General features: G+C 33.5%; 1 protein-coding gene across 16 annotated transcripts in view; it reads right to left on the bottom strand.

Moving 5' to 3' along the window:
• Nucleotides 1–1,243: 1,243 nt before the first annotated feature.
• Nucleotides 1,244–13,814, bottom strand: part of LOC129257080 (CLIP-associating protein 2-like) — a 61,766-nt gene continuing 49,195 nt past the window's right edge. For 11 of the 16 annotated variants that reach the window (XM_064097295.1, XM_064097303.1, XM_064097301.1 and 8 more), the window contains 8 exons: nucleotides 11,849–12,616; nucleotides 9,757–9,826; nucleotides 9,226–9,280; nucleotides 8,581–8,707; nucleotides 8,181–8,309; nucleotides 7,463–7,600; nucleotides 6,771–6,956; nucleotides 1,244–6,310 (listed from right to left, as the gene is read on the bottom strand). In XM_064097295.1, the coding sequence (XP_063953365.1) occupies nucleotides 6,209–6,310; nucleotides 6,771–6,956; nucleotides 7,463–7,600; nucleotides 8,181–8,309; nucleotides 8,581–8,707; nucleotides 9,226–9,280; nucleotides 9,757–9,826; nucleotides 11,849–12,616 (1,575 nt within the window). In that variant the 3' untranslated portion in view covers nucleotides 1,244–6,208. The remainder of the gene's footprint in view (nucleotides 6,311–6,770; nucleotides 6,957–7,462; nucleotides 7,601–8,180; nucleotides 8,310–8,580; nucleotides 8,708–9,225; nucleotides 9,281–9,756; nucleotides 9,827–11,848; nucleotides 12,617–13,814) is intronic. The other 5 variants (XM_064097309.1, XM_064097312.1, XM_064097311.1 and 2 more) reach the window with 1 other exon arrangement.

Raw genomic sequence — 13,814 nt, forward strand, 5'->3', positions numbered from 1 at the left:
TGCGAGATGTTTAAATATGGAAATACATGATTTTAGTTGGCAGGATTTTTTTTAGGAAAGCAGGATATAAATAAAAGGTAATGTCATTTAATAAATCATGTTTTAAGTCTGGTTACTTAATCTTATGTACAAACAAAAAGAACTTAAAAAACCACCTTCATTAAATGAAATGCAAAAATAGTAATATAGGGGTTCAAAAAGAAGCAAAGAAACTGGCAATACTGAGGGGGACTCTTACAATACATTTTTCTAAATGGGTTAAGCTTTAATATATCAGACCAACAATGTTGCTGAGTAAGATACACACAGACGCTTACTGAGTTCAGATTATTTCCCGCTTACTGGGACATCCCCAGTGGGGTTTGTGTGTGGCTGTGTGATTGGTCTAGTCAGAAGAGATTTGAGGTTAGTTTCCTGTTGCTTCTTCGTGATTGAGCCAACCACTTAACTTTCCAGTGAAAGACATGTGTAATAAACTGTGAAGTTTGTTTAATCCCATCTCGTTTTCATTGGTATTTCTTTTTCATTTTGTGACTTTGGATTATGAAACTAATATGAGGGGTTTAAGCCTTATTGTGATTGAACCAATCTATTAATTATTGGCACGTGCCTGGTAAAAATTATTGAAGCGAGCCTCTGTAAAGACATTGTCCATTTTGACTGACTGTAATAAGTTTTAGACAATACAGACTTACATTTTCAATATCATCTTGAAAATTAAAAAGGTAACAAAATAATTGTTAAGCATTTTCAGGTAATACTGTCAAATTTTGTTATGCTTCAAATACTTCAATTTGAATGTAAAAACATTTTACCATTCAAATTATGGTTGTATTTCAAATTTAGATTGCCTATATTGTCAAATTTGACGATCGAATTAATTTGTGGACTAAGATCCTACATAACTCCCTACCTCTCTCTTCTTGGTAGGGAATACTGACTTAGAAATGAAGATTATATGCATGATGTAAATGTAAAAGTAGCATGTTGAAAATGACGTTTGATTCATCAGATTATTCTTGCAATCAGAGGGTCAAGACCCTGTCTCCTCTACATTTTTTATTGATTCAGATCAGTATCAACTGTGGAATGCTAGCTATCCAATTCATCCAAAAGGCATTTTGCAATTGTCTTCAAGCTGAGCTTGTGTACTTTCTAATTAATAAACTAATTTCCATTTATTCTTCTCTCATTCCACAAAAAACAACAATCATAGTCAAATAAAGACACACAAAGAAAATGGTTGTTTAGGAAAAATGCCACATGTTCGCATGTAATTGCTTGAGAACTACTCAAAATGAAAACATGCAGATAGATTCAAAAGCTCTGACCACATCACAAAAATGGGCTGCAATCATAGGTACCACTAAGCCAGTAGACATGTTATTCTACATGTGCATATCATCATATTATTACTCTGTCTCTCTCTCTCGCACCTTTCTCTCTCTCTCTATTGCTCTCTTTCTCCTCACAATTCCAGGATAACCTTATCTACATCTATAAAGCAATATACAAAATCTGAATTCATTAACTATTTTCTTGCTTCAGACTCTTCCCATTCAAATATTTACAATAAATTTTCCAAGATGGATACATCAACAAGAGATCATGCCCAGTAAGAAGTGTAATTTAAAAAGGGGAAATTGCAATATTTCATCTTGAGATCTTGATAATGGGCATATACAGAAAACAAGTTATCATCTATGTTTGGTGAATTATATTAAAATGTTCAAGTTTCTATCGACCTATTCATATAGAATGCGAGCTTTCTTCACTTCTGTGTAATTTCTCAAGTCAAGAGATAATTCACATATTTTCACTGGTGTTGATTACTTTCTTGCCTGCTATCCTTTCAGTCACTAGATCAATGATAGGTGACCAGATTGTCTCTTATCCTTGATTCAGTCATATGCATGCACAACTGATCTCTTGAGAGTTCATAGGAGTGGACTAAATCTTGCCTTCTATAGAAATAGGTTGGTAGAAGTTTGAACATTCAATCATCCTCAACTGATGAAAGTTTTCTGTATTACACAAAAATGGCTTGAAAATTTATAGAATACCAGGATACATGGCAGGTCGTTACCAAAAATAATGAAAAGGGGATTACTTCCCATTCAACGGATGAATGTAGCAACTTATACATGTAAAATTCCTACCAGACAGTCTATAGAATAACGTCCTCAACCCTTACTGATGTAGCTAACATTGCCCAGTATACTGCAAAAGAAAGTGAAGCGATATTTATTACACTAATCAGTTTGGAAGCATAATAATAGCACTTCTGTTAACAATTCAATCTCACACAATCATCAAATTTATACATAAAAAAAAGTTTGAAGACACTTCTGTAAATTAGGTTCAATCAAGACATGATTACACGAATGCACAGATCAACTGGTATGAATCTGAACACTTTATAAGGGCAACATAAGGATAAACAAATCAACATATTTACAGATCATTCTTGTCCTTATTGTGCTGAAGTGCGACCAACTCAAACTCTCTCTTAAAATATCTTTAAATAAGCCCTGTTAAAGTACAACTGAAAGACACACATAAAAAAAGTCGAGTTGATTTTAGTTTGTCCATATTAGAACACCAGAGACCACAAAAACATCTAGGACTATACATTTTTATACAATGGTGAAAATGAGATTCCAAATCAAAGGAACTCACATTGCAATGATCTTTCTTCCCCTCACTCACTCTTTCTCTCTCTCTCCTTCTCTCTCTGTATCTGTAAGTAAATTGTTTGAAAATTTCTCTATGTTAAATATGTCATCAATTTACACTTTGTACAGTTTTGTGATGAAAAACATGAATGATCATGATTACTTTAAACAGAAATACAATTAAGAAGGCAAGTTAATTTCATCCTATTTCATTTCGAAGCAAGTTCACCACACATGGTGCACCAAAGCTAAACCAAAATTATCTGTTCAGAGTTGCGAAAATAAGACTCACGACATCATAATTAAGTTATCATTATGTAATGAGTTCGTTTACACAATTTTGGACTACTTTTTTTAAATCTTGAAGCATACAATGCACATTTATACTCATAAATGGTACAATTTGTCACTGAAAAACATTGCTGTGCTTTGTTGTATCATGTGTAAACAAGACTTGGGAGATATCTATTAGCGCACCTGAATAAATCCATACAATTTTAAGTGTTTATAACAAATAAAGAAAAAGAAGATGTCCCCCACTTTTCAACTTAAAATGTGTAAATACATGTACCTCACATTAGCAAGATCTCCTACTTCTCTTTCAAGAACACAAAGTTTCATAAGAATTTGAAGTATACACAATTAGCATGCGATATCTGCTCCATCAATGTATTCATATTTCCACAATATTTACTTCTGTAGGTAGTTTAAGACAACCACTCCATTTTCATTGACAACAAAAATATGTGTTAGCTTGATATTGCTCCTTAGCTTGTTCTGAATGATCAAAATGTTTTTTTGTTATTCATTGTATTACTTTTAAGGGGTGTGGGTGAACAGAAGGAGTCAGTTTATCATATTTAATGCAGTCACGGCATTATCTTACCATTCGTAAAAAAATAAACAAGAAACATTGAACAAAATAAAAAGTCACACCACTGTCTAAAACTAATTGATCAGAAATATCTCAATGAACTTTTTTCATGTATGAGGATACTTCAGACATTCATTTGTATGTTAAATAAACTGAACCTACTATAGAATCATCTCTAACAACAACACCTATAAACAAATACACAGAGCAGGCAGCCCTGTAAAAAGATAAAAGCTCCTCACTATTAATTAAAAAAAAAACCACCTGAATTTGTTGCATCTGTGTTTGTACAATAGACACTGCTGAATTCAGAAGCTTCATCATAGTCAATATCCAAAGTCTAGAATCTGATCTAATGCCTTACTTGTGACACCAATAATGGATCATTTACATCTATTAACACCTCATCTAACATTGTTCTTGCAATATTAATTTATGATGAATCGTGTAAAAGGGTACACTATAGATGGTTAGTAAGCCATACTGATAACATTTTAATGTGTAGGGATTGCCTGTACACAAAGCGCTAGAATACTATTTACCATAGACCATTAATGGAGATATCAAGTATACCATTCACATTAAAATCATTGCTGACAATGTTAACAAGCTACAGTCAAGAATTCGGATAATATTGTTTTTAGAACAAATGAAATGCTATAAAATGGCCATGAGGTAAACAATTTGTGTTAACTGCTGTTTTTTTCTTTATTTTTTCCCTAATACACAATTAATCAGTTCAGAATTTTTTATTTATTTAACCAAAGATTCATCATCTGTAATGACCATGATATAGAGAAAGGATAGGTATTGTAAGGTATGATGATTGGTAAGCATTCTTGAGATACATAGTGATTTAAGGTATGCAGAAAAGACCCATAAATAAAATGAGTTACAGTGACCAAAAACAGAAAAAAAAATGAAATGTAAACATAAAAAAACAAGCCAGCATGAGCATGGAAGCAGAGGGAAATTTCACAGGTTTTCCTTCGGCTAATTTGATGAAGTTTTTATTACCATGTAGGGAAATGGTAATGCTGTAGTTAAGTTCTATGTGTTGCATGTTTCAGACAAACTTACATTTATGATTCAATATTATCCAAACTATTCTTTAAAATGGAGTAAAAACCTTTGGAATTGCCTTATCAATGGCATAACTCGATAATCAAATACATGCAGCCATTAACATTTAAATCATCCAAATAATGACATCTTGAACCATCTGGGAGTTCATTTTTCCAACAGATATGTTTGTGTCAGTGCGTAAATGCATATAATGTCAATCATATCTTGATCATAATAACAAATATCTAGACGGTTTGTAAGCCATATGTAAATATTAATTCAAACCTTTGAAAATAATTTCTCACTTTTACCACTTAATTGATCTCTATTGTTAAACTGCTCTGGAATAGTCAATATATTATCATTTTAAAAATTTACCTTACAAACTTAAAAAGCATTAATTAAAGTGCATATTAAATAATCCACTCTCCTCCAAAGAATACAATACAAAATATGGCAAGCCAAAAACATGTTAGTTTATCTTCCTTGAAAGATCTAGAAAATACCATTACAGCAACATCATTAATGGCAGTGAGGTTCAATATTTCATCCAAAACAATTTTACTCACTCCTACATACAATCAATACTAAACTTTGTAAGTTGAATCAATACCACCAATTGTCTTTCTTTACGTAATACTTCCTTATAAAAATGTTGAAGCAAGATATCCAATAACTACTTCCACATCTAGGTATCTCTGTTTGTTGCTTTAAATAGTGTTGCTTGTTGCTTTAAATAGTGTTTCTCACTAAAAACTGATTGATATTCAAGACTAAAAGAGCTCATGGCAAACTAATTAACAAAAGGGATATAATTACTTTACACAGAGTAGTGACCTCCTGACTCAGATACAATGAGGAGCTAATATATCAGAAATTAGGGTTGAATGGTATACTGATCTTCAGTTGTGATAACATAATAAGGTAACATATTGTACCCTCTAAATTTTTATCAATGTTCAAATATCTTTCTTTTTTCAACTGAGTTTGATATTCAAGCCAGGTTCAATGGATGTGGATGAAAATGTTGATAAAGGTGCAGGGTTTGGTGACCATTTCACTTGGAGTTGGACCCATGGTGAGTTGTATTAGGGTAATGTGGATAATATGTGGGGGTTTATGAATGTCTTACCTGATTTACAGCAACTTAATGAAGGTCTGTTAAAATGTATTTTACTAATAATGGAAATAGATAAATCAGCAATGGACTAATCGATTGATTTCTTCATACTTTACAACAGTCAAACATAAAGTAGTATGCATTTATTAGCTAAAGGAAACCTTATGTCCGTTTCTTGCAGGTCAAGCAGACAAAATTCCAAGTAGATTCTTCATTAGTTCTTGATTAGTTCTCTCTGTACAGTCCCATTCATAGGTTACCATGTCCTGTAGGTGATTATGTGGTGCTGCTGGGTTAGCTGACACTACATTAAGTTGGGGGTAATTGAAACCAATACACACTTTTGACTGATAAACTGTATTGTGACTGTGCACTGGTTCAGAGTCTATGCTCAGGTCTCTACCAACAGTCCCATCCAAAGTTGCCTGTGTGTGTCTGTGTGCTGGTGTATAAAGTCTAATATTAAGATGGGTACTATCTGCTTCCAGTTGATAAAGCAGAAGGACTACTTGGAGAAGGCGTCTGAGCGTCTTTTTCTGCTTGAGCACGCTTGATATACAGGTTCAACAGTTTCATCTAAAATGCAGACAATTCAAAGAAAAATGAAAATAAGACTGTCACTCTTCTAGAATATACAAATTAAAATCTATTCATCACACAATGCCTTACAATTCTAGCAGATCCAAGAATATGATGTTTTAAACTACTTATAAAAATCTATACAACAGAATCATGAAACAAAATAAACCCAAATAAAAATTAACTCTTCACCTTGACCAAATGACATCACTTCAATGAACAGATATTCTGTATAATAACTTAGCAGGGATATTCCCGCATTTATTGATATTTTTGACTGCGAAAATTAGATTCACAAGAGAATTTATTTTGTATTGACAGTACACTTCAGCATTTCCAGCATGTGACTTTCTAAATCCTGTTTGACAAAGACCCTAAAATGACCCTTGAGACTGTATAAGAGAGTGAAAATGATGAAAACTTCATATTACAACCTCTTGATGATGAGTTGACTCACCTTGCATCCTGGTAGATCTGCTAGTTTCTCTTTGAGTTTATCACCTATGATGTTATGAATGGCCACAAGACAAAAGACACTGGCCTTGCGGACACTACTCTCAGTGTGGTCATAGGACTTGAGTAGAACAACTATCACCTCAGGTAAGATTTCCATTAGGTCTGCTTCTGACATTAATTCAACAATCTGATAAATAAAAAAAAGATATTTATATAAAAATTTAAAATAAAAGGAGAATATTGCATTTTGAATGACAAACTACATGATTTAATGGACTAAAACATTAATTCAGAAGCTGAAAATTGGACGGTCAGTAAAGGACAGATTTAACTCCATGGACGTTTCTATTTGGGAGATAAATTGAAGACCTTTTCCGACAAATGCACATTTTATTTACGGAAGAACATGTACACATAATACAAATTAGCTCTATGTGTACTTTGGTGAATGTCTTCCACAAGAGACCTAAGAAGCTCTATTACAGCAGCTCCCAAGAGATGTCTGAACATTGCAGAACTATTCCCCAGGGAGTAGAGAGTGTGCATATATAACACTTGAATGTCGATCCACACTCCAATGATCAAATGTACAATATATCTCTAAAGAACTTATAGACATTGTTCATGTGTATCATGTGCTATATAAAAACGTAATAATTTAACATTAATATCCTACAACGGTGCTAGTCTCACCTTGGTCAACATCTTGATGGCAGCCTGGTTGATAGGACAGTCAGCAGTTTGGATGATAGGACATAGGACTCGGACACACTGGCTAGGGGCAATGGAAATAGCTAGGGTGGCGGAAGTCTCTTCTGCTTGTCTTACAACCTGCAATAGAATGCACATAAAATTGACAATGAGTAATTGTGTTCACTTTTTTTGTGTAGTAAAGCACCTATGATAATTGACTGAACTTACGAAAAGAAATCAAAAAGACATTTGACATTATTGACAACAAAGGGTAGGGAAAACCAACAGTTTGATCTAAAATAAGGAGTCATGGACTAAGCTAAGGCTAGTATTCTGATAATCTTTTCTTTATTTTATCTTCACTTTTGTGGTTATGCAATTTGAATAAATGTTTATGATTTGTTTTTATCTGTAGAATGCTGCTAAAGGCAAGTGAGACAAGCCACTTTGTTTCTGATTGCTGTAAAAAAAATCAGAGGATTCTCCATCATGCCAAAATAGTTTTGTCTAAGCATCCTCTGCATAAATGGAATAGAAATGATTCCCAGGCGATTCCATGATAATTCATAGCCTTTTGCTTTAGCCTAACAACTAATGTTGGGTCATAGACAATGAAAAATAATGAAAAGTCTTAAATTCTTGGACATGTCATTGGAATGTAAATTTCAATTCTACAGAATGACCCCCACATGTAGATAGTGTAGTACTGTTATCTTACTTCACTGTGTGGGTCGCGATGTGCCTCTAATATCTTGAGAATAGTGAGCTCAGCATAATCCTTAAAGCGACCAGGTTGATTCCTCAAGATCTCTCTAAGGACACGCAATGCTATGGCTCGTATTGATGACTGATGGCAAGAATGAAATACAATGATTATTATACACAAGATCACATATCGTCTGCTCTTCTTCTTTCTTCTCTTCCTCTTCTAATATATTCTGATTCTTTTCCACTTTTTCTTTTTGTTATTCTTTTTATTATAACCATTACAGTACATTAATAACATATCAGAACAAAAAAAAATGTGCCATGTCAAAAGGAGAAAAATATTTTTTAAATGTACTAGAAGTATGTTCTCTTTGAATATCTTGTGTATATGTTGAGATCTTTCAACTTACCTCTACATCTCCCAAGGTTTCTAGCATTAGAAGGAGAACTGTCTTGAAGTGGTCATCCCAAAGCGACAGGCTTTCAGACCGAGTGAGGCGGATTAACTGCATCATGGCATTCTTTCTCTCTTCAAACCTGTAAAGATCAACACAAACTATTGGTCAGAAACTATCAACCTGATATGTAGTTATTTAACTGTATAAATTGTTTGTTTTTTTAGTTCAATAAAAAAAAAGGAAAATCTTTCACTGAATAATCATTTTAAACATATATTCATATCGTAAAAACATTTTCTACAATCTTGGCAATCTTGATATTCCTTGCTTAAATTCAGAAGATACATATGTGCAAACTTTTGTCAAACACTTTTATATTTATAGAAATGTCAATATTCAAAATGAGGCTGCTTTAAAATTAGTAACAATGTATAATTTACCAATTTTCAGCAAGCACTTTTATATCAAAAATTCAAATATAATTGGTCTGCAGCAAAAATCAGTAAACATGTGCTTCATGTGGAAAAACTTGTATCTCATCTAATGGAATAATTAAAAAAAATATCTCCATACCAATGTCAGCATGGTATATGATTTATTTTGAATGAAGTACAATCTAGAAAGAAAAGAAATATCCAAAAATTAATCTTCACTTACCTTCCATTGTGATTTGATAGTTCAGTCAGTAGAGGAACCAGTATATCTTGGTGATCTACATGGACAGACAGAAAGAGAGGACTTAATTAATCTGGAAACAAACAAGCCATATCATACATCTATTCTCTTTGACAATTTGGAAGAAAAATTAATCTCCCGGTGGCTTGTTTCCCAACTAATAGTTACCATCTCTATAGGTGTCACTTAAACTTGTACTTAAAAGTCCTAGTTGCATGCAGTAAAAAACACACCACCTCACTCATCAGATTATGTTGAATTGACAGGCAATACCAAATACATACAGCCATCACTGGGATTCCCTTGTTGACCATAGTAGATTGCGAGACAAATGAATACCCTCTAGCGATTATCACTGGGATTGCATGTTACGTCAAACTTAACTCTTTGTGAAACAGCCCCCCAGGTACTCTATAATCACTAAAAATGTCTCAACACAAGTCTATTCTTCATTATATAAAACAGAATCAGTCAACCATTAATTTCTCCTTTAAAGGAGTATTCACAACTTACCTTCATGGAAAGTTTCATCCTCAAAATTTCCATCAGTCAATGTCATTCTACCCATTGTATCTGCTATGCCCTGTGAATATATTATATATCTTAATTACTATTTAAACAATCACTGTTCAGGACATTAGTTAATATGACGAGATTCCCTAAACTAGCTCTATTCCAAGGAATACACTGCAACGATACAAAAAGTATTCCAATACACTAGAAAAATTCATACATTTACTTCACTTGTGCTGATATATGACATCATTACCATGCATTTGAACATATGTACAGGACAGTGTATGTTATGCATTAATAGAAAAACAAATCATCAAAATATCAAAACTAGGAAAGCATTAAGCATGAATAATCACTAGCCCCTGTCACTACAAAATGGACTTAAGGACAAGATATATTACATTGTATACATTTGATATTTGTTCACATATTTTGCTTAAATGCTTGAATTTTAGTATAATCAGTAAAGAATATAATTTTTCCCTGAAAATATGATGATGTATCATTCATAATCTAGATTTGTGAATTCATGCAGTTAATAATCCTGTGAATAAATTAAACACAGATTGGAATGCATAAAGCCTTTGAAATACTTATAATTCTTGGATACAATGCTGTTAGTATATGTACTGAGATAGACTATATAAGTGTATATTTCATAAATCAAAGTGATACAGAAATTAAAACTTCATAGAAGCTGAAAAAAATGATAATTTGAGAAAAAATTTACATTTTAAAACCAATTAATGTCAAAGTAAAGTGTAACAGAAAAATCTTCCCTTGCAAAGAAAAAACAATGAACCAAAACCACTGCTAAACTTATGACTTTGATAAACACCATTTTTGATGAAATTCTAAACAAAGATGATGATTTATATTCATAACACATTTATTTATAGAATAAGTAACTGCTTGGTAGTAATTTAATAATCCAATTTACATGTATTTTAAGGTTTCAAGTGGGAAGGATCAATTGATCACAGTGAAAGCCAATGATAGGATGCATTTAGTACACCATTTAGTTTTAATTGCTCCTTTTTTTTTAATCATTAATATTGACTATCTTTATCTACTATAAAAAATAGTAACCATGTCATAAAGTCTTGCAGTGGTATGAAGTAGTGCAATTGTTAATTGCAAAAATAATCAATGAAAATAAATCTTGATGATGCCTTAAAAGAGTGGACAGCTGAAGGGCAAGGCAAATACTGGTGAATGTCATGATGGACTGGTCAGGTATTGAGACTGACTGCTCAATGTGTAGGTATGGAATCGGGTGGGTGAAAGTAGGATTAGTACAATTGGTTGAAGAAACAAGGTTAGGAGAGGAAAGAGTGACATGAGAAAAAAACATTCATAAATAGAATTATGTTCAGGTATTATATTTTGATTTGCATCAGGGCAAGGCCATGGTTTACAGGGCACATTTCTTTAAGGCACAAAAATATCTAGCACCAATGAGTGGGTATTCAGATCAATAAAAAATACATCCACAAACAAGGACCTTCTTGGACTTCAATTAATTGAGATCTAACTGTATTCCTCTTGATATCCCCTATAAGAAACATAAAAGATTAGGCCAGTGTGCAAATTAAAGATAGTAAACTCTTAAGACATTAGTAACATTAAACTGTACCAGCTAATGATCATAAATCCCATACAATTTTCCTCCATCTTGTTAGGCCTCTTTTTTTCTCTCATTTTCTTTTTTTTTACACAAGGCCAACAAAGTAATGATTACAAAGTGTTATTTTAAGTCATATATTCATGATGTTGATGACTCAAAATAAATATAGAACTCATAAATCGTGATACATCATGTACACTAGAATGGCCTTCTATTTTGTGATAGAAATGACACATATCTGTGAAGTAAAAAAATATATGATCTGATATCTAAACGAGTATAATATGGGTATATACAGGCTTTATAAATATGTTGGGTATGGAAATCGTGTGTATATATACAGAAAGTTGAAAGAGTAGAGATATGTGTATTAAAATTGATGACATGAAAGTACCAAGTTAAAATGATAAAGATATAGAATGAGAAAAATACAGAAAAGTGGATTATTTTGACAATACTAACATGTCCATCCCCTGAGGCTGGAGGATTTTTACGAGAAGAGACAGGAGAAGCAGACTCACGATACAAAGCATTGGTGGACATAGGAAGGGGGTTATAGGCAGGTTCAGAATAGGCATCAGGAGAGAAGACTGGTGGGGTAGGAGAGGAATGATCATAATCTGTGAAACATTGATTAGCACGAGCAGGGGGAGATGGGGACTGGGAACGTGCACGGACTCTGTTCTTGGCAGCAGGGGATTGGTTGCGTGACCCCCGCCCACTTGCTGATGGGATTTTCAATGTGGGTCTGCCTTTGCTATTGGACTTAGCTTGGGAAGAGGCAGCTGGGAGCTTTTTTTGTGGGGTGGGAGAGCGTGCACCGCTTACTGTACGGTAGTCCCCGCATGATCTACTGTGGGTGATTGGTGGGGGTGACAGCATGGAGTCTGGGTCAGGTACCATGCGGTACTCCAGGTACTCCTTGACCTTGCCCTCGGGACTGTCCACTCTTATGCCTGGCACCAGGTCAGGCAATACCTCATCACTGTCCACTCGCGTTTCCTTGCTGACTGCGACATGGTCAAGATCATCACGGCTACTGTGCATGTAGTTCTGTATTTCAGCGGTGGTTCGGCGAAGTGAGTCATAGATGTCTTCTGAGTTGAGGAACTCGGTGTCTGGAGGGCCATTGCTGGCGTAGCTGCCACGGGGTGAGGATCCTGTTGATCGAGGGGAAGCTTTTAAGACTGATCTTGGGGAAGCTTTACTCCTATACTCCTGAGCAGTAATCTGCAATTCAACCATTCAATATAAAAACATCACTTATATAATATATTAATAATGTAATTTATGCAATGGTGACAAGTCAAGCCTTCACTATTAAACTGTAAGCATATAATATCTTAATCACATACTTCAAGTTTAGTTGTTACTTAGGTTGTCTATGCTGGATACAATACTCATTCTACAAATCTATTGATTAATAGCACAGCAAAAGTTCACACCATTAATAAATATTTAGATGACTTGCATTGTAAGTGAGGAGTAGCAGTCAAAGATATATAAAGAGATAACAGATTAAAAATATTGTGATCACATGATCATAAAAAAGCACTGGAATGAAGGCTTAACAAAACATGGTATGGTACACTTAATAAACTGAAACAAAACAATGGGAAACAAGATTACATTAATAAAATGCAATGACAAAACTGTATTATGATACAAAATATGCACAACAATATTAATTCAATTGAAACCAACAAAACAAAATTACCAAATTAATAAACTGAATATACACAAGGGTTATTAATTTAATATAAACTTGTTAAGGAAAAGGCAACTGATTTCTTCTATTACCTACCTACAAGGAAAAATGATGAAATATGAACACATAGTTTTTATATTGTCCTTAAATATCATATGATCATAATTGGAGGGTGTATAGAATCATGCAACCACTTTATATATGAATACATAGAGGGAAAGGCTATCAGTTACATACTGAGATCTAAATATATTTGCTATCGTATCATATATAAATAATTATAATAATTGTGATAGGAGTAATATACTGTACATAATAATATAGAGTAAGTATACACCTGGATATATTGAGAGTGTTCCAATAATTGTCAAGAGAAGGGAAAGCGCAATGAGAACAACACGGATAGGGCTACAAGACAAGACCCAGACAACATGCGAGAAGAAAAAAAATAGACATGCAACAGAGAACAAAATCTCACAGCATGCAGTATAAAGACTAAGAGGCAAACATTAAAGACATTCTTTCACAGAATGGTGCACTATCAAGAGACAGGCAAGCACAAAGAAACACAAATAGATTTATATCAACCCGACACGAACCAGAGTATCTCTTCAGCCTGAGTGTGGCAATGTATTGAGTGTATATAAACCAAAGATCACCTTCAAGGTTTAGAAATCTCATCTTTAATATCTTTCATGGCAATATTAAGGGAAGGAGCCA

Source organism: Lytechinus pictus, chromosome 3, assembly GCF_037042905.1.
Source record: "Lytechinus pictus isolate F3 Inbred chromosome 3, Lp3.0, whole genome shotgun sequence".
Lineage (NCBI taxonomy): Eukaryota > Metazoa > Echinodermata > Echinoidea > Temnopleuroida > Toxopneustidae > Lytechinus > Lytechinus pictus.